Source organism: Heteronotia binoei, chromosome 2 (genome assembly GCF_032191835.1).
Source record: "Heteronotia binoei isolate CCM8104 ecotype False Entrance Well chromosome 2, APGP_CSIRO_Hbin_v1, whole genome shotgun sequence".
In the NCBI taxonomy this organism is placed as follows: domain Eukaryota; kingdom Metazoa; phylum Chordata; class Lepidosauria; order Squamata; family Gekkonidae; genus Heteronotia; species Heteronotia binoei.
The window spans coordinates 151,208,668-151,229,689 of NC_083224.1; the positions used below are offsets into that span (position 1 = coordinate 151,208,668).

The following is a 21,022-nucleotide window of genomic DNA, read 5'->3' on the forward strand; positions in this document are numbered from 1 at the left end:
GCTTCAGCTCCGGTCTTCCTCTTTCTCCATTCCAGTGGTTCTGGGGAGGCAGATTGATTCACTCAAGGTTTCCTGGTCTGCTGGTTCTACAAGAGACTGAACAGATGGTTACAGTTGAAAAGGAAGCATGGAGTCTATACCAGAAGTTTCTGGAGTGCTTGAGCACAGTGGAAACCATGAAAAGCTTCTCCCCTGAGAAGACATCTGAAAAGTCTTCTCCCTCTGTATTTGCTGGGCTGGGATAAACCTAGACAGGAATATTGTAAACGGGAAAGCCAGTGCCAGTCAGAATGCACAGTGTGGTGAGAAGCACTGATGACTTGATAAAAGGGCAGCAAAGGGCTCCATCTTGACAGTTTCCATCTTGGTTTGGCCTCTCTCCCTTCTCCCTCTCTGCACTTCCCCCTTTTCTTCTCAATAGACAACTCTACCTCACCCTCCTCCCTAGGATTCATGCCATCTTTTAGCTGTGTAGTGGGAAGCATTTATTATGTATTTTATTATATTTTATTGTAACTGTGTGTTAGTTTTATAAACCATATGTCTTTACAAATGATATCACCCACTCTGAGTCTGGTTTCTGAGGAGAGTGGGTTATAAATTTATTAAATGATAAATAAAATAAATATATTCATATGTACACAAAAAGTAGATGGGGGGAAATTCAGTTTCAACACAGGAAGAAGTGCTGAACCGTTTCCACTCCCTGACATCTTACCTCCCTGTAGCCTGCCCACTGACCTTATTTTCTCCCAACCAGGTTTACTTCCAGAAAAATAATTCCCATGAGATCATCAGGAACGAAGGACAATTAGGACTGTCATTACTTGTTTGCACTGTGTCTTAATTTGATTTTGGTACATGGTTTTGTAAACTGCTTTAAGGGAAAGATGAATATAAATATTGGATGGAAAGATAAATAGAGGGAAAGATGGATGTAATTATTTTAATTAACAAACCGATATATAGGGAAATCTTCAGTCATGTACTTCTCCATGAATTGACACTTGGAAACAAGGAAAGGAGATGTGGGAAAGGAATGCATGATCAGGGCAGACTGTGGGGGTGAAAACAGCCCTGGAAAGCCCCTCCCCATGGAGGGGAAGAGAAAAGAAGGCAAGAAGGGGACAGGGAAGGAGGGAACTCACCATAGTTCCAGGCCACATTATACAGACTGGGGGTCACTGGGGCTTGCAGCTGCAGTGGCTGAAACCCACTTCACACTCATCCACCTTGTGCAGGGGACACAGGCTCCTGCAGTCAGAGGCTGTCAGCTTGTGGTAGTTTGCACCCCTATGCAGGGGCCACCACCTTGCAGTGCTAGTGGATCCTACACATTTTGTGTGAGCCTGCCCCAGGATAGGTAAAGTCCTGGCAGGGGGTAACCCTCAAGCCATTGGTTTAATGGCTAGTCCAGCCCTGTGCATAATCTGAGGCCCACTCCAAGTTAGTGTTCCCAACAGCTCAGGAAGGGAAAAAAAACGTTATTTTCCTGTGATAGAGGATTAATGTACAGAAATAGTTGTAACTCTTCATGGCATGGAGATAACATCAAATTAAGCCTCTATTAAAGGGACAGGACAATTTTTCAGGGGTGGGGGAAGGAGATCTCCTGACTGGTGCCTCCTAGTCCCTACCATTGCTTCACAGGTCAGTGGGGGGAAATGGAGTAGCTGTCTGGTGATGTGCCAATGCACAGCGTGACTTATAGCACTGAACCTTTAAGACCAATCATTGTAGGATTCACTCCAGACTCTATGGCTTAATCATGTTGGTGCAATATCAAAGAGATTGTTCTTGCCCCCCCGCCCCCACTCCCAGTTCTCCTTATGGATTGACAGCTACAGCTAGCAATCCTATCTGCAGTCTACGAAGCAACCCTGCAACCCAGTCTAGGGAGCTAGATAGGATCTGGAAATGACAGAAGAGAAACAGAGCCTTGAGCTGAAATAAAGCAATTGAGGGAATAACGTGGTATCTTGTCATGTTGTATTGATAAATTTTATCATTCTTGACAGTATCCAAGATATTTTTAAGCCACACTGAGAATTTTGGGAGGGAAGAAGGGCAGAAATTTAAGAAAGCAATGCCATGTGAGGTGGGGGAGAAGGAACAAGATCTAATGGATGCTTGTGCACTTGCCTCCCTCTCTCTCCAGTTGCCCTCATCCATACAAGTAAATCTTTCTATATTGACAATCAAACCTTTTCAAGAAAGCCTCAAACTATTGATAGTTGGGGTTGTTGTTTCTTTGCCTCAGAACATTTGAAACTCCTGGCTATGACATTCTTTGAAATGCCCTCTCTTACTTCTTTTTTCTTACGTGGTTCTAAGATTCTGGGTATGCTCCAGCAAAAACACCACAAATGCATTTTGCTCAATCAGCCCAGAATGCTCAGCACCTGAATAGCACAGATTGTATGGATTTATGCTGGGGCATTCCAGTGACTCTAAATGAGAAACAAAACAATGATGAGGAAGTGAAACACTGTTCTTTTGTTTTTCATTCTGAGAAATCAGGAAGAAGGTATTGCTAACTCAATATTCACATCCCTTCAGTCAAAGTCTGAAAACTCAAAATGCAAAGAATCATTTCTGGTTGGATCCTAGGAAGCCTATGGCAATTTTTTTTTTTTTTTGCCATCCAGTCACAGCTGACTTATGGTGATCCTATAGGGTTTTCAAGGCAAGAGACCTTGAGGTGGTTTGTCATTGCCTGCCTCTGTGTCACAACCCTGGTATTCCTTGGTGGTCTCCCATCCAAATACTAACCAGGGCCAGCCCTACTTAGCTTCTGAGATTGGACAAGATCAGGCTAGCCTGGGTTATCCAAGTCAGGGTAGGGGAAAATATTACTGACATTTTTGGCTTGCTTTATGTTGGAGCTGGACCATACACTGAAGCACAAATCAAGTGCTTTGACTTATGCTCAACTGTAGTAACATTAATTGGTTTCTGAAACATGCTTAGTTCTTTTGAAGTTGTCTAGAGGGGTTTTAGGTTTGCAAACAAATATTCTCTATTGTATACCTGAGAGTTCAGCAAGAACCTAGAAACACTTCCCTTGTCTGTGGCCATAGTTTGCCACCCTACTGATAAATTTTGGGTGATATTGCTCTGCTCACACAATACTTTGCCTTAGGCAGTTTGTTGTTCTCATTATCATTGAATTTTGTATTCCTAGTCCTATTTCATTGTTCATTGGAAGATTCATGTTGTATGATTACATTTCTCTCTCACTCTTTTTACTCTGTGATACACCTTGAGTCTCAAGGAGAGAGGTGGGCTGTAAATATGCTAAATAAATAATAGATGGTGGGTAGCTGTGTTGGACTGAAGCAACAGAATAAAGTAAGAGTCCAGTAGCACCTTTAAGACCAACACAATTTTATTCAAAATATAAGCTTTTGCGTGTATATACACACACTTCTTCAGATACAATTAAATGGGAGAAAAGCATTCAAACAAAAACAAAATAGCATATAACATGATGTAGACATTTTGAGACAAATAAAATACTGAATGCTGTTGCTGCCTGTGCAAATTTGCTTGTGAGTAATTCGGTTCAATGGAACTGAATTCCTGAGTCAGTGTGCATAGTTATTTAGTATTGTATTACAAACTTACTTTTAAATAACAATGTTAAGATTGGTTGTTATATTTATAGAGTAGTCAGCAAACCAATATCTCAGTGGTCCAAGCTGTAAAAATGTGTTCTAGATTACTGCTAGACTAGGACAATGAAGTCCAAATTCAGTCAAGCAGATGCTCTCCCCAATCTTTGTCTAGCTAAGCTTCACCCATTACTTCCAGATTCCATCCTGGCTAAAGCCCTGGCCTGACGCCTCCCACTATTGTACCTGACACATCAGAGTCTAATTTCAGGCTGCCATAACTGTTCAGATACTTCTGGGATGTGTCTCTGATCTGTCAGCTTTTGCCCTGACTCTGCATTCCAGCCATTAAGATTCTTTAAATTGAAAGTTAGCAACCTTATAAGGTGGATGTCTGATGGAGGAAGAGATAAACAGTGCTATGTAAAAGAGGATATGATTGCAGTCCGATGCATTTTTCTGCACAGAATTTCATGGTACAAATAACTTTCAGACAACCCCTATTTAGTTTTTCAAAACAAGCACTTAACTTGGAAAAAAAAATCTGCCACAACAGCTCCAAATCCTCTTCAAATTCTCCTCTGCTAACTTTGATGTTGAATAGTCACTGAATGTGTCTCCTGTTCTGTGCAGGAGAAACTAGCTTGGTAAGATTCTTTACTTCCTCTTCTGCTTGACCAGTTAAATTCAAAGATCTCCCCCCACCCCCGAGTTGGGAAACACCTTGACTTCTTTCTGTATTAGATTTATGTCAGACTTTCATTTTGGGTTGATGGGAAGGACAAGGTGTCAAATTATCTTGAAACAAAGGTAGTAAGATGTAGAGCTTGACCAATGTGGTCTCCACACCAACCCTGCACCTGCCAGATTTAACCTAAGTGGCTTCTGAATAAAATAACTACAGTACCCATGACAGAAACAGAAAAATAATAAAACTTTTATTTATTTCAGGGAGGGGAGGCTTTGTTTAGGTCCAGCCTGCACAGTTTGTGAGACCTACCAAACAGGGATTCCAGCCTCCAGGTGGAGCCTGGGGATCCCATGGAATTACAGCTCATCTCCAGACTACAGGGGTCAGTTCCTCTGGAGAAAATGGCTGCTTTGGAGGCATTGTCCCCTACTGAGATGTCTGTCCTCTTCAGGCCCCATCCCCAGATCTCCATGAGTTTCCTAACCTGGATCAGGAAGCCTTATACTCTGCTAGTGGCCAGTGGGGACCTGGCAACCCTATGACCAGGGCTTGAATTCAGCAGGAGCTCACAGGAGCACAGCTCCTAAACCTCTAGCCAGGGTCTGCATGCAGTGGGGAGTTCTCATGCAAATGAGATATGCTACTGAGCTCTTGCACCTTTTTTCCCTACAAAATGGCCCCTGCTTATGACACAAAACCGGTCTCAGCCCATCCTCCAGCTGGCCCGTCAAGGGCATGATACTCCTCCTGTGTATGCTTTCTGGTGAGAACTGTGTTTGGTTTGTGGAGTTGTAGCAGCTTTGTTGTAGTCTGGAAGCTGAAGACTACAAGGGATGTTGCAGAATCTCCTGGACCTGAGACATAAACAGTTGTGAAGAAGGGGGGGCGGGGGGAGTTAGAGTCTGAGTATGGTTTGCTGAACCTCTGAGTATATTCATTTCTCCACATACACTTCAGAGAAGGAAGTTTGTGTAAGTAGATGTCCTGGTGCTTTTTGTTACATCATGTTTACACTTTCAGCACCAGAGAGCAGCTTGGGGATCTTCCTTCTTTCCTGTGATGAAAAACTGAAGGCTTCCCTCCCCCCACATACTTGTTTCTCTGCATGGTTTTAAGCACTGGACAGCAGGAAGCAGTGAAAAAAACAAATGTGCGGCACAACTCAAATGCTACCATGCAGAGGGAAAACACAATAGGGTTGGGGGAAGGAATGTGTTGCGTTTGTTATGCTGATTTTGGTATTAGGATATGAATATTGTTTTGCGACAACCTTTCCTTGCTTGTGTGCTTACTTTGGAATGTCTGTAATACTTGCTCAAAATGTATATTTGTGAAGAGATTATAAGACAAAAGCACTGTAAGTGTCTCAGATGTTGCAAAAAAGATTGACGTTGTAGAGTGTTGATGTTTGCTCTAAAAGAAAGTACCCTGATCATCCCATTAGGATGAGAGTTGTCCAGCAGTTCAGTGTTTTTTGAAAATGTGATGTGAGCAACACATTTGGACAAAGGAAAATGTTGAGTATTTGGACAAATAGAAGACTGCTTTGGAAAGGTTTCTGCATCTGCTGAGGCCATCAAAGCCAGGTGGCAGTCATGGACAGCAATATCCGAATCTACACCTGGAGGGACTGTGCACCAGGTGCTTGCTCACAGTTCCCCTGATGACAAGCCAGAGCTGGAAACGCTGTAACATAAGATATACATATTCCTACTGATTAGCTGAGGCAGAAAAGCCTGGTTTCCTCTCGGTGTGTTTATATCAGGTATGACTATTGATTTAAATATTTATGCCTTTCTCCCCAGTGGGGACTGAAAGCAACTTATTATGACATCATTCTCACTTCTGCCTTTTCCCCCTCAAAACATGAGGTAGCTTAGTCAGAGAGAGTTACTGGCCCAAGGTCACCATGCTAACTTCCATGACAGAGTGGGGATTTGATCCTGGGTCTCCCAGGTGCTGTTCTGACATTCTAATGATTACAGTCATACTGGCTCCCTTGAACACCCTTACTGCCTTCTGTGCTTCATGTGGCTTGAGCTGCCCATGGACTTTGTTACAGCCTTTGTCCATGACAAAGGAAGCCAATGAACTGCTTTGGTTGCGACAAAATAGTATTTATTTTCTCATGCTGAATGGGCCAAATTCTCCAACTTCTTCATACTCCAAAATGGGGGAAATAGCTGATAATATGAATTCAGTATAATTCTAAAGGTTAAAAAACCTAAGTGCTTAACAGAGAGGCAAAGATGATAACTAATACAGAACTAAAACTGCTGTTCTAAAGAACGGAACTACAGAGCTAGTGATGACAAAGGAACGGGTGTCTGTCCTTTTTAAAAACTAAATTGCATCTCCCAGGAGTATCTGAACAACATTGCTTATCTGGCCTTCTTGTCCCTCATGTAATCTTAAAAGATTCTGAGGCTGGTAATGTCTAATGGCTTCTCCTTGAGTGTGACAATATATCAGATTATACCACCATGCTGTATGCCTTCAGAAATACCAGATTAACAGCCCTTTCCCACCTTCCACAAGCAGCAGTCAGTGAACTGGAGTGAAGATGAGGAAACATTGGCCTGTCTCCATCCACTGTACTCAGCAAAACTAGAAAGATCCCTTCAGCCTAAGGCTCCTTCCTTCAACTTAAATGGCTTCTCTTCCACTGTAAGAGCCACTTACATTGGAGAAAGGCTCTTCAGGCCAGAGGAACTTCCTAGAGCCTAAGGTAGGATGCCACCAACAAAGTATGATGCTATCGCATTTCTGCTCTAATTAAACCTGACCAGGAAGAAGTATGGTGCATTGGCATCTGTAAGGTAGCACAAAGCTTAGCCTTGAGTAACCAAGCAAAACAAACAACACAATGAATTACAGAACACCAGCAGAAACCTCCTCTTCTTTGCTGTAATGTTTCCATAATGTGAGACAATTATTGCTCAGCTCCATTTCACACATTGTGCAGCAACAAACACAGTTTTGCTGCCAAGTATACATGAAAACACAGACTGCTCCAAATGTTAGTTCTCTAGGGTTGCTCCTGTATGGTACAAGAGTTTTCAGACACTGATTGGTCACACTCACATATCATATATTAGGTGCATACCTAAAAAATGTAGTTTGTGAAAAATCTTATCTCTCTGCTTTTCCTTAGCAATATTCTGAAGACTCCCCTCCTCCAAAAAAAGAAATGGTCTATTGTGCAACAGTGATTTATTGGACAAGCTCTAGGCCTTGCTAGCCAGCTTGTATTCTATTGTAACTGATGGTTTTGCTTCAGAAAGAATTCTTGTATACTGGGATGATGGATTCATGTTTTATAAGAACTGTGGGAGTCAAAATGATTGCAGGCTATGTGTACAATTATCCAATTGTTTCTTTTTCAGCTTCGTCTTCTGGTTGAAATTCTATGGCCTTTGTCATTGTTTCTTGTCCTTGTCTGGCTGAGGAGGGCTAACCCTGTCTATCGCCAACATGAATGTAAGAGCAGCATCTGTAACTTGAAGCAATCCAACCCACCTTGCTTGGGTTTTAAGTAAACTGATCATGTAATCCTTAACAGTTGATATTCTTCTAAGCCTTTAATAGACCCAGAAGAGTACAATTCTGCTTGGGACTATGCTGGGAGAAACCTCTAAGACAAAAAACAACCAAGCACAAGTAGGTTGCCAGGTTGTGGAGGAAGTGGGGGACTTCCAGGAGCAGGAGGGAGGCCCAGACAACATTGCAATGATGTGTCTATGTCACTTCCAACATGACCAAGAAGTGATGTCATCACATAGTGCCGTTGGATGACACTCTGCTATTTGAATAAAAACTTTATGGTACATTTGGCTTCTACCATAGAGTTCTGCCCAAATACCAGAGTGTCACCTCAACATGATCTTGTTTCCTATGTTGAGGTGACACTCTGATCATATGACTTCCAGGTCACATCAGAAGTGATGTAGACACATTACTGCACTGTTGGCTGGGTGTCCCTCTTTTTCAGAGTCAGTATCCCCCCCACTAGCCAGCTGATCAGCAGCATGATGGTGGGGCCTCATGGTGGGAGACTCCCAGTTCCATTTGGGGTCTGGCAGTCTTAAGCATGACCTTATAGAGAGCTAGAATCCTAAGCTGAAACCATTTCCCCAAACATGGTAGTTTTCTGCATGCAGAGAGAAAATCATAATTATCACATACTAGGGATGGGCACAAACCAAAAAATGAACCATGGCTCAAACACAAACTGTGCAGAAGCTGAGCTTTCCAAGGGGCACCTACTTTGGGAGCTATAACTCAGACATCCCAAATCCAATCTTCACCAAACTTGGAGGGTGGATGGAGGAGAGTATGCTGAAGACTTCCAGTGAGTTTGGCATCTACAATTCACAAGGAGACTGTTCTACCACTTCCTGAACCAAATGAACCATAAACCAGTTCAGGAAAATGGTGGTTCATGTAAGTTCATGCAACCAAATGAACCACGAACCAACATGAACCACCATTTTCCTGGTTTTTACCCATTCCTACCACATACCATACCACACAAGTCCAGACTGCCCCCTGCTCCCAGACACATTGCATGATTGTCAGAAAGAAGAAAGTTGGGCTTGGTTCTTATGTTATCTTAAAAATGTAAATTGTCAGGGTGGGTTTGTTCTGAAATTAAAGCTAGTTTCCAGTGGGTAGTTATGTTTGACTATAGTAGCGGAACATACCTGGAGTCCAGTAGCACCTTAAAGAACAACAAAATTTCCAGAATATAAGCCTTTCTGAGTCAAAGCTCATTTAGTCAGATACTGTATGTGGTGAAGTGAGCTTTGGCTCATGAAAGTTTGATCTTTCAAGGTGCTACTGATCTCAAATTTTGTTCTGGAATTAAAGCTAGTTGTATTAGACAGTCTGTATGAGAGTCATTTTCTTTGCTTTCAACTGAAAATGCAATTCAGAATATAATTTCCCTCTTTTCCTCCTGCCAAATGGGATTAAATTCTCAGACACTCATCCAAGAAATCCTTCATCCCAAATTTCAGGCAATTTTTAGGAGAAAACATCCCTATGCAATTATAATTCGTACTTGCAGAGTGTGCATGTAAAGGCATGAAGTAGAATATGAGTGAGTTTTGCTTCTTTTTCCAGAGGCTTTAATGGGCTTTCTTTTGTAATAGAATATTCAAAGGAAAATCCTACCCCCATGCTGTGCTCTGTTTCTTTCAACACTTTTCTCCCATCCTGGCTGACTTGTGTTGGAACATGACCAGAAGAAAATATGTCTCCAACACTGTAGTGTGGCAGGATATTGTGGGTGGATGGATGGGGAAAGCAACATTTTGTTTTAAAGTAGATCTCTCTCTCTCTCTCTCTCTCACACACACACACACACACACACACACACACACACACACAGATCTACTTTAAAACAAAATGTTGCTTTCCCCATCCATTCACCCACAATATCCATCTCTCTCTCATACCCACAGAGGGAGAGGGAGAGAGAGCACTTTGTCTATGAATGAATGAGCTTGGGCATAATGGCTCCCCTTAAGGCTGCAGCAACTTTAAATATAATTAACTCATCTAAGAGATCTTGGATTCTGCATCAGTCATTTTCTTGTGCTTAAAGAAATTGTCCAAAACTTTGTTATCACCGATTCCCTCTGTCATCTATGTGGGTCTGCATACATTACATGTGAGCATTGCAGTTGTGAAGGAGGGAGCCTTAAGCCTCTGCTTCTATCCCTTTACCCCAGTTTTCAGGGCAGGTAGATTTTCTATTTCTGCAGGAGAGAAAGAAACTAGAGCCTTTGTCCCTGCCCCCCCCCACTGCAGCTCTGCCTGTCTGCCAGCATGTGCAATTAGAACCTTTGACTCTGTCTGTTGTATTTACAAATGGCTATAGTTCAGACCAGATCTGGATTAGTACTGCACAGGGCTTTTTTTCCTGGAAAAAGAGGTGCTGGAATTCTCAAGAGGGAAATGAAGGAAGAACACATGAGTGCCCCTCATCAACTTTTATACAGTTTTTGAGAATTTTGTTTCCATGAAGAAGTTCTGAAACTTCATTCCACTTTCCGCCAGCAAAACCCCTCTGGTATTGCATATCCTTAGAATTCACCATCCTTGGTTTGAAACCTAGCTTTGGAGGCAGAGGGGCTCATAATACTAAATAGCTGTGCTGTTCCCCTTACAACCAGCTCTGAAAGAATTCTTTGTAGAAATGCTGTCTTCACCTGAACTATTTTGGCCACTAATCCTAGCAGTTAATTTTCTGCATTTCATTTCTCATATCCAGGTCATTTCCCAAATAAGGCAATGCCCTCTGCAGGAACTCTGCCATGGCTACAAGGCATCTTCTGTAACATAAACAATCCTTGTTTCAGAAGTCCCACCCCTGGAGAGTCTCCTGGAATTGTATCCAACTACAATAATTCCATGTAAGCAAAGGGAGTATCTTGCATCTTGGATTAAGAAAACATACAGGATGCCTTATTGTATTTACAGTGCCATCCTAAACAGAGTCTAAATCCACTTAAATTTGTGGGATTAGAAGGTATAACACTGGTTAGGAAGGCTGGAAATGCTATGTCTGATATATTACAACTGAAAACCACACCAGATGAGCCTAAACTGTGGGCAGATTTTGTGAAATTTAAAAATGGGCAAACAGAGATAAACTTTTAGGGCATATAAGTGTCTGGATTTATTTCTAATTTTTCCACATTGAAATTTTCCACTTGTCTACCATTACACCTCATTCTCAGGATGTTTCTACACCAGGCATTTTCTGCAGTGTTGACACGGTTAACATTTATTTATTCCTGGAGATTTCTCCGAAGGTGGTGTATTCTCATTTCCCCCCAGGTGTTTTAAATGATTAGTTCTCTGGAACACATTCTGGAACTCTCATCACAACTCCAGCTCAGTCCTTTCTTGTGAAAATTGATACAGCCTATTGAAGCTGAACCTGTCAAAGATGGAGGTTCTGTGGCTGTGGGGAGCAGGGTTGGAGTTGGAGCATAGACTGCCGGCTCTTGACTGGGTGCCTCTAACACCAGCACCGACCTTTCAGTTAGGACAGCAAGAGTTGCCAAACTGGCACCTCCCCATGCCCCATTAGGGGTCCCTTATTGCTGCATCTGGAATTCTGGATTGAAAATCTTTAATAGGACACCATTAGAATTTGTAAATGTTATTTTAATTGTTTTTACTGGTTTTAAATGTTGTATTTATACATCACCCAGAGCCAGGCTTTGGTCAGGATAGGGCGATTCATCAAGTCAACTCCCTTGGTGGTGTGGTTTTTGACATGGTTGGTGACTATGTGCAAGCCTACCTCCATTGAGACTAGCTATGGAATGTAATATATACCTTTCTCTGTCATTATTTCCTTCCTCCTGCACTGTGCCCTACAATGTTATTAAATATGATGTAGCCATGTAGACCGGATGACAATCTGGTTATCATGGTTGGCTATGGCTCAGTGGGAGAGCATCTACTTAGCATGCAGAAGGTCCCAAGTAATCCCCTGGCATCTTCAGTTAAAAGAATCTGGTAATAGGTGATGTGGAAGACCTTTACCTGAGTTCCGGGCAAGCCTCTGGATTATACTGGCCTTAGTGGACCAGTGGTCTGGGTCATTATAAGGCAGCTTCATATGTGTTCCTCATTATTTCACACAAGTTCAGACATCAAGTTTTAAAGTATCCTTGATGCATGATGAAAAAAGACAGGGACAATTTGCACGGATATAAGCCCATAGAGTACTTCTAATTCTTAACCATGGTTGAGAAATTGAGAAGTGTTACATCTGTTCCAGGGTTACAACAGAAATGTCAGAATTTTCTATTTTGTGAAATCAAGGTAGTAGTAAAGTCAAAACACAAGAGACATTTCCTTTTCCTTTTCAATTCCTTTCTTTTTACGTTTTAATGATGAACATCTGAAGTGTTTAGTCACATTCTTTGAAGTCACTCTTCTTCAATGTTCATCCCTGGAATATGGACAGACTTTTATTTATTTACTATGCATTAAGGAAAACTGGTGTGTTCTTACAGTAACAAGTTCATTTTTTTCATGCTCTCAGGCATATATTCTGAGTGTTTATAATTTATTCAGGCCCCTTCCCTTGGAATGGAGAGTAACTGTCAGGTGGGAAAGCTCCACACAATTAATCACATGAATGTGATACCTTTACTAGCAGAGAGGCTATAGCTCACTGGCAGAGCATCTGCTTGGTGTGCGGGTCTATGGTTCAATCCCCAGCATCTCCAGTTTTTAAAAAGGGACCAGATAGTAGGCGATGTGAAACTCAGTGCCGGATTAAACCCTGTGGAAGCCCCTAGGCATTCAAAATCTCGGGGGGGGGCCTTGCAAATTATCTCAGAATTGGAGCACCCGCCCTGCTACCTGCAGCCCCCACTGCAGTCTGCAGGCACCTTCTCAAAAGTCCCTTTGACAAAGCTGTGGGGGAGAGGCAGAGAGAGGCAAACTTGGCAATGACGTTAGCATCAGCCACATCAGGCAAGCTGGGCAAAGAACAGCTCAGTTGCTGGCTGTGTGAGCAGGCTGGGAGGGCTGCAAGCAGGGAGAAAACTGGGCGGGGAGTCAGCTAGGGGCCCCTAAAGGTGCAGGGCCAGTGCCTAGTTGGCCTAATTGTTAATCAGGCCCTGGTGAAACTTGGGATCCTGGAGAGCCACTACCAGTCTGAGCAGACAATACTAACCTAGATGGACCAATGGGCTGACTAAGTGTAAGGCAGCTTCATGGGAGATACACTCATGATGTATCTCCAGCAGAGTCAGATAGCATCTTGGGAAACTAATTTCAACCAAATAACTGTCAATGCTATGAAGCATTTTCTGCCTTTCAGTTTAGCAAGAGTGTACCAAGATGCTCAACAGCTTTTACTGGAAGCTCCTGGGATACGACTGGGCAGACTCTGGAGAGAATTGCGAACCTTAAGCCGGTTTATGGAAACACTGAGGACTCATCCAGAAAGGATTGCAGGTCATGTTCCTTTTTGTTTTCTTTCTTTCTGAAACCACTGATCCTTGCTCAGAAGAAGAAATGCAGGTTGATACACCTACATTTACTGAACAACAGCCAGATAGAAGTCCCTGGCTGAGGTCCAGGTATCTCTGCCAGCCAGATTTTCTGCCTGTTTTCTTGCCAACTTCCCCATCTCCTGGCTTGCCTCTCTACCTGCTGTCTACTTGCATCTACTTGCTTGCTATCACCTGCTGTTGCAGTTACAATCTGCGAATACACTGTGAATCTGTGAATATACTTTCATCTCTATTTCTATGGTAAATGACCACTCCTCCTTTGTCTAATGAGAGCAAGTGCAAAATTCTGCATAAATTCAGGAGTCTCTAAAAGACAGCATTGAGAGTGACTGCGACTATCTTGGAGAGATGGACTGAAGAAATAGTGTATCAAACAATTTATCTTTGGATGGGTGGGTGAAAACTTTATTTTTCTGCAAGGCTTTGAGATGTACAGTTCCAGGGCCACACTCCAGACCTTTGGAACTTATTTTCTGCTCCTTGAAATCCCAGGTCTTCCTTTTATGAGCTTGCCAGCTCTATTCATCATTCAGAAAAATAAACAAGTGTGGTCTAAATGCCAAGCCTCTTGTGTAATGAGCAATAGAACTGTCAGTTCACATTCAAGCCCTTTAAAAAACAACAACACTCAATTGCTGTTTACTGTTAAATGAATGTGTTTGGAACCAATGTTGCTCAAAGGCTCTCCTTTCCCAAAGTCTAGCCCCTTCCCAGCCTGTTACTAACTATGTATTCAGAACCAGTGTGGTGTAGTGGTTAAGAGCAGTGGACTCTAATTTGGAGAACCAGGTTTAATTCCCCACTCCTCCACATGAAGCCAACTAGGTGACCTTGGGTCAGTCATAGCACCTCTGAAAGGTCTCTCAGCCCCACCTACCTCACAGGGTTGTTGTGGGGAGAGGAAGGTGATTGTAAGCCACTCGAAGACTCCTTCAGGTAATGAAAAGTGAGGTATAAAATCAGCTCTTCTATTCCATAGCAAAATGTGTAGATCCTTGTACATGGCCATTTGTACACGTTTTATTTTCTGCTGTTTCAAAAGATCTGTACGTGGACTGAGATGTTAATTCAGCACCAAGGTTAGAAAGCAAGCAAGCAGAAGGCATCTCTGACTCAGAGCTATGATCATGAGGGGTGGGGTGGGGTTGTGGGAGGTCAAGCCCCTCTCTGCAGCTTCCTATAAACAATAACTAAGGGTGCCATCACAGTAAGTAGAACACCGAGTGGAAGGTGCTTCCTCCTGAAATTTTATCTTGATCTGACTCCTCTTAAAACCATAAACAGGGAAACAGAATTAGAATAAAGTAAACTGGTCTAGAATGATATTACAGGGCAGGGGGTGGGTGGAGCAGTCACCCTAACAACCAATGAAAACCAAGGATGATATTCCACCCACCTATGTCTTGACTGGGAAGGAGGCAGAAGTTCCACCTGCCTCAGGATCTTATTCCTCTCTGCAGTGCTGGATTAAACCCTGTGCAGGCCCCTATGCAGTCAAAATCTTGGGGTCTCCCTCACAAATTATTTCAGAGCTGGAGCGCCCACCCCAGCACCCACAGCCTCCGCTGCAGCCTCCAGGCAGCTTCTCAAAAGCCCCTTTAACAAAGCTGTGAGGGAGAAGTAGAGAGAGGCAAACTTGGAAATAATACAGCAGCCACATGAGGCAAGTCAGGCAAAAACTGGCTCAGTAGCTGGTTGTGCATAAAGGCTGGGAGGGCTGCAAAAGGGGGAAATGGGGGAGGGAGGAATTGGCCTGGGGCCCCTAAAGGTGTTGGGGCCCACAGGCCAGTGCCTGCTTTGCCTAATTGTTAATCCAGCCCTGCCTCTCTGCAACATTGCACCTTCTTCCAGGTGTTGCTCTCCCCTCCCCTGCCAAGAGTGCTACCTTGTAGTTTGAAAGGGGCTCTTTAAGGTAAAGCAATCAATGCAGGGGAGTGTGGTAATGCCTTGGTTGCCTCCTCCACTATTTGTATTTATCCTGAAAATGTCCCGTCTTCTCTACCAGCCAACCTAATTTCAATCCAGTTACAGTCTCCTTTCTAGCATTTTTTTTAGTGTCCAAAACATGTAGCATACAGTATCTAATGACGTTTACGACACTCCTGTGAGATAAGCCAGTATTCTTATACCTATGTTGCAGAAGGTGTGGAATATGAATTGAGTGTCACAAAATAACAGCTTGCTAAACGCTGCCAAGAGAGTGCATGTTTCCAGCTCACACGCTTAGCTTTGCTGCTACACCAGCTCATGATGGCCTTCTTGTCATTTCTGTCTTTATCCAGGAAGAGGAATAAGAATCCAGGATATTTTAAAAGACGGAGAGACCCTAAGTAGGTTTCTGCTTGGCGAAATGGACCTTTCTGATACGGTGGTTTACCATCTGATGAATGCACAAGTGCGACCTGAACAGGTGGGTTGATAAAATGTTGCAGCAAACTTTGTGTATATATGTGTGTTTCTACAACATATTACCAGTCATCTTATATTAAAGGTCTAGGAAACACTAGCCCCAGTCCTAGCAGCCAGAAACAGTGAACAGTTTACCTATAAAACACAACCTACAGGTCCAGCTACATTAGTAGCAGCTGACTTCTGATCAGACAGCATGGAAACTATCTGACCAGGGGTGACCAAACTTGCTTAATGTAAGAGCCACACAGAATAAACGTCAGATGTTTGAGAGAAGGAAGGAAGGAAAATAGATAGGTGAGAGGTGGAAAGAAAGCAACTTTAAATGCATTCTCCATGCCAGCTGACACGGCAGTGGGGGCTTTGAGAGTCACACAATATGTGTGAAAGAGCCATATGTGTCTCCCAAGCCATAGTTTGGCCGCTCCTGTTCTGGAACATCAGCCCAAAAATGATGCCAAGGAGACCACCATAGAGGTTTCTGTTGGGAATGAATTCTACATCATGGAAAAGGCCATGCTTCTTGCTCTCACTGTCCTTCAACTGGGTAAAAGGCGGTAAATGGACTGAGCTGTCCCCCAAGCCTTAAGGTTAGAGAGGGATATGTAGATGGGATGTCCTGCTAGATATAGAATCCAGGTAATTTTAGGGACAGTCTCACTTAATGGGTTCCAAGACTGTCCTGAGGTGGATGATATTATAGGTGTAAAGGATATTTTGGCAAATATAGAACCTCTGTCTTTAGTTATCTCAAGAGCTTCATTTGAATCACTCCAGATATACCTTTGCTAATCATATATACCTTTGCCTCAGTGTTGGTAAAAAAAATCCCCACTGTGCAGTGAAAACTTGATCAGCTAAACCCTTCTTGCTGAGGGTGTTTACAGGGAGTAACCAAACCTTGCAAGCAGGCTGGCAAGGTGGCAAAGCTGCCTTAACCATTAATCTGATCAGTGGAGACCATGGTTAATGCAAGCAATGGCTGGCAAACCAAACAATGGCTTCACATCCTGATCCTTAAGCAGGCCTTCAGCTTTGACACTTAGCCATAATTAAGGAAACAAGCCATTCTTATGCCAGTATAAGGCCTAAATATTACTAGACGTTGCCTTCTTTTATTTGAAGTTCTACTAAGTCTAAGAAGGACAAGTGTCCTGTACTTTTATTTAGAATTGCCAGGCCCAATTCAAGAAATATCTGAGGACTTTGGAAGTGGAGCCAGGAGACCCCAGGAACAAGGTTTTGACAAGCATAACTGAACTCCAAAGGGAGTTCTGCCCATCACATTTAAAGGGACCGCACACCTTTGAAATGCCTTCCCTCCATTAGAAATAATGAAGGATAGGGGCACCTTCTTTTGGGGCTCATAGAATTGGACCCCCATGACCAATCTTTTTGAAATTTAGAGGGTGTTTTGAGGAGAGTAATTGAATGCTATGCTGCAAATTTGGTGCCTCTACCTAAAAAAACAGCTCCTCGCAGATCAATTCTCCATTAGACCCTATGGGAATTGGTCTCCATAAGAAATAATGGAGTGCCCAGCAGGCATTTGCCTCCCCCCCACTTTCTGATGGCCCTGAAGTGGGGGGAGGGCCTCCAAACCTGAAGATCCCCTGCCCCCCACTGAGAATTGGCAGCCCTACTTTTATTAGAGGCTTAATGTGTGAAAATGGATAATTAAAGCTTTTTCTGACTTGGAGGTAAATAACATCACATTTCATTAACCCTCTGTTAAAAGGAGAGGACATTTTTCTCCAGGCAGTTGGCAATCCTAGCGAGATAGCAGACCTAGCTGCAAGGCACCTTTTGCCCATGACCCGTCCTGGCTTGGGCTCCCTTTGTAGCTGGGTGTGAATCGTTTTTGTTTCAGTGGAGGCAGAAATGTTGTGCAGGAGGAATGCTTAGATGCTCCACTTTTGAACTCTGCAGAGGGACAGATGCAAAGGCATTGTCTGTGCTTTGTCAGTGGCAGACATTGCAAGATGGGTCACCTGCCTTGCATTCTCACCAAATCCTACCCTTCTTTAATGGAAACCAAATTAGAAAAGACTCAGATGATCTGCGTGTGACTCAGACCTGCCAGGCTGTCCTTGCCCCTTCTGTCCTTATGGCTGGGGAGCTGGAAGAGGAATGCCACACATGAATGAGGGTCTGCTGAATCAGATCTCTGGAACTAAAGCCTTTCTGACTGTGAGTACAGGAAGAGAAAGAGAATAACTCAGGCCAAAGAGCACAATTCCGCTGCCCCCTCCCCCTTTGCTACATAATGCCCAAATGTGGGAAATGCGTGTGGCTATTTGTGGCCAGCAGGAGATGGAATTAATGAGCTTGCTTTTCAGTTCTTTGGAGTTTTGCAAATTGTAGGTGGCTTGTATGATCATGGCTGGATTGTTCAGCCAGTTGGGTTCGGACTGGAGCTGTAGGAAGCTCTCTGGCAGTTCTTTGAATTGCACAGAAGAACTTTTTTTTTCTCCTGGCAAGGGAAAGAAAAGTTCTCTGCGGCTTGTAAACTAGCAACGTTGCCAGCACTACTTTGCCAGTAAAATGAAATTATTTGCATCCTCTCTCTCTCCAAATGTCCAGTCCTGCTTGATTACCCACCTTACAAAAAGGACCCAGTGTTCATGGTAACTGCAGGACTCCTCTATCTCCTTTCAGTAGGTGCTGAAAACCATTCAGCTGCCAGTGTGTACAATGCCAAAGCAGTTCTAACACGCCACTAAAAAACAAAAAATCACAGGAGTCTTATTTTGTGTGGGTTATGTGCACTTACTTGTACTTGAGCTGCTGACTGTGCCCTGGGAAGGGATAGTATGCATAAATGTGCTAACTGCATACATTTTGCTTCTATGCATCAGCATGGTATGAACAAATGGAAAAATTGATCCTTCCCCATGATCAGCAACATTTGCATGGGTCATCTATATGGGGCTACTAGAAGCCCTGTTCACAATTTACAGTGAACAACATGCAGGACTATTTTTGTAGAAAAAGCCCAACAGGAACTTATTTGCATATAGGCCACACCCCTGATGACCCCATTGTTTTGCACAGGACATTGTTGTAGAAAAAACCTAGCAGGAATTCATTTGTATATTACGCCACACCCTCACACCAAGCCCGTCAGAACTGCGTTCCTGTGTATTCCTTCTCAAAAAATGCCTTGAACTCATGTACAATAAAAGTACAGTGTACACTTGATTTTTCTTTGCATATGTGTTGAGTAAGTCACAGTTGCATTCAATGCATGTACAGCTGAACATTTATTCAGGTGCTGGTCCCCGGTTTCATTTGTAAACTGAGTGTGCCTTCTCCCTTTCTTTCAAACAGATGGATGTACATCCAAAGTGAATATGGTGCTATCACTGTAACATGTGAACAGGGGTTATGTGGTTCTTAGGCTGGGTTAGTCTGCACAGTCTGTATATCATGAGGTAAAACTGTTACTGCATTATATCACTTCAGTTTGTAGATAGGTGGGTTTACATGTTTAACCTCTCCATGGAAAAGAAATCACTGCATATAAAAATAAGTATCAAGGAGAGATGAGATTAAGAAACCTTCTCCCTGACATCTTATTACCTCTATACAGTGTCCTAGACCAATGGTCCACAGACCCAATAAGCGACTCTGGAATTCTGACATAAAGTGGGGGGACAGAGCCACCAAATGGCTGCAGCAGGAGGCAGATCTACCTGCAGGCGAAAAGAGGGATCACTTTTTTAAAAAATACACTGGGGGAAAGGAACGAGACAGGGTAAAACCAACTCAGTTGTAGCAGCTGCCCCTGAAGCAATGTTAATCTAATCTGCCCAGCCAAATGGATTTCCCATGGTCAATCAGAAGCTAGGCAAATGCCCCCACTTGGTCCCACCCACTTTCTAAAATGGTTGATAAGCACCAGGAAAGATATTTGTGGGTGCCATAATGCTTATGGGCATCATGTTGGGGATCCCTGTTCTAGATAAAGGAGTATTTAATTCCCCACCCACCTTCTAAAGTCCAGGAGCAGTCTGGCTCTGTCATTTGCAGCTTAATTCTTAGGGTTAAACTAGATGTCACTTGGAACAACTGTGATTAGGATCTACCACTTGCACAAGTCTGCAGTCTGAATGCTTTTGCCCAATAAAAGACATGCAGCCAAAGTCCAGGTGAGGAGGAAAAAGAATTTATTGCAATAGATTGTGGAGCAGAGCTAAGCCAAGACCTGCATACCAAGCTATTCCTTCAGGGTGGTCAGCCTTATATACTCATGATATGTTGGCACATGTTGGCACATATACATACTAATTGACTGCAACATCCAACATAATTTAATTGTGAGAGTCAGCTACGCATTACTAATACATTTTATCAAGTTGGCATTCGTTCATTGGCTACAAATTGTGGTGTAGCAAAAAATTCAAATGTGTGTGTGTCTGTGTTGACTGGTTAAATCTGATTTGGGGTCTAAGAACCCCGTACTTCTATTGTTACTTAGAAACGCAGTAGAGATTCAGTAGCCATAGTGAAAGATTGGTGAAAGTTATATCTCTGTTAGAGGTAAGGATGGTATGTTAGTTGTTTTGGTTTCAGACCCTACATTGTGAGACAGGGACCAATTTCGCACTCAGTTTACCCTGCTGTCATGTTCCTCTTCTCCATGCAGCGTCCTTTGGATTTTCCACTATCTGCTCCAGAGCTGCAGGAAACATCACGGTTTTCGTGGGGCAAATGGAAACTGGTTTTTAGCAGTTTCTGTTTGCCGCGCAAAAACTGCGATGTTTCCTGCAGCTCTGGAGCAGATAGTGGGAAATCCGAAGGATGCTGCGCGGAGAAGAGGAACATGACAGCGGGGTAAGCTGAGTGCGAAATTGGTCTAACTCTTCTACCTTTTCAGCCACGCCTGAGTGTTAACATTTGAAGATGTTGCTTCTGCAGGCTTGCGGTCTTCCTAACTGAAGCTGTGTCCCACAACTTTTTTAAAAAGCAGTCATGTGAAAGAAGGAAATTCAGTCAAATTAGGGCCATATTTCTAGGGGAGAGGAGTTGACCCTTCCCTCAGTACCATTTTCTAGCTAATCAACCCTGCTTCTGCTTAGCTGCTCTTTGCCTCATATGGAAAAACATTCAGATCCTATATGAGGCATGATGGAGTTCCATAGAGAGTGTGGCAATGTTGATGTTCTGCGCAGAATAGATTAAGCACTAGTACTGACAGATCTTCATTTACCTTGGATCTCCAACTGGCTTAGTATATGTTGGGGTATCATCTGGGA

General features: G+C 43.1%; 1 protein-coding gene across 1 annotated transcript in view; it reads left to right on the top strand.

The window, feature by feature from the left end:
* ABCA4 (ATP binding cassette subfamily A member 4) overlaps positions 1-21,022 on the top strand; it is a 179,447-nt gene that overhangs the window by 16,917 nt on the left and 141,508 nt on the right. The window contains exons 3-6 of the mRNA XM_060232234.1: positions 7,692-7,785; positions 10,583-10,724; positions 13,160-13,296; positions 15,638-15,765. Coding sequence (XP_060088217.1) covers positions 7,692-7,785; positions 10,583-10,724; positions 13,160-13,296; positions 15,638-15,765 — 501 coding nt within the window. The remainder of the gene's footprint in view (positions 1-7,691; positions 7,786-10,582; positions 10,725-13,159; positions 13,297-15,637; positions 15,766-21,022) is intronic.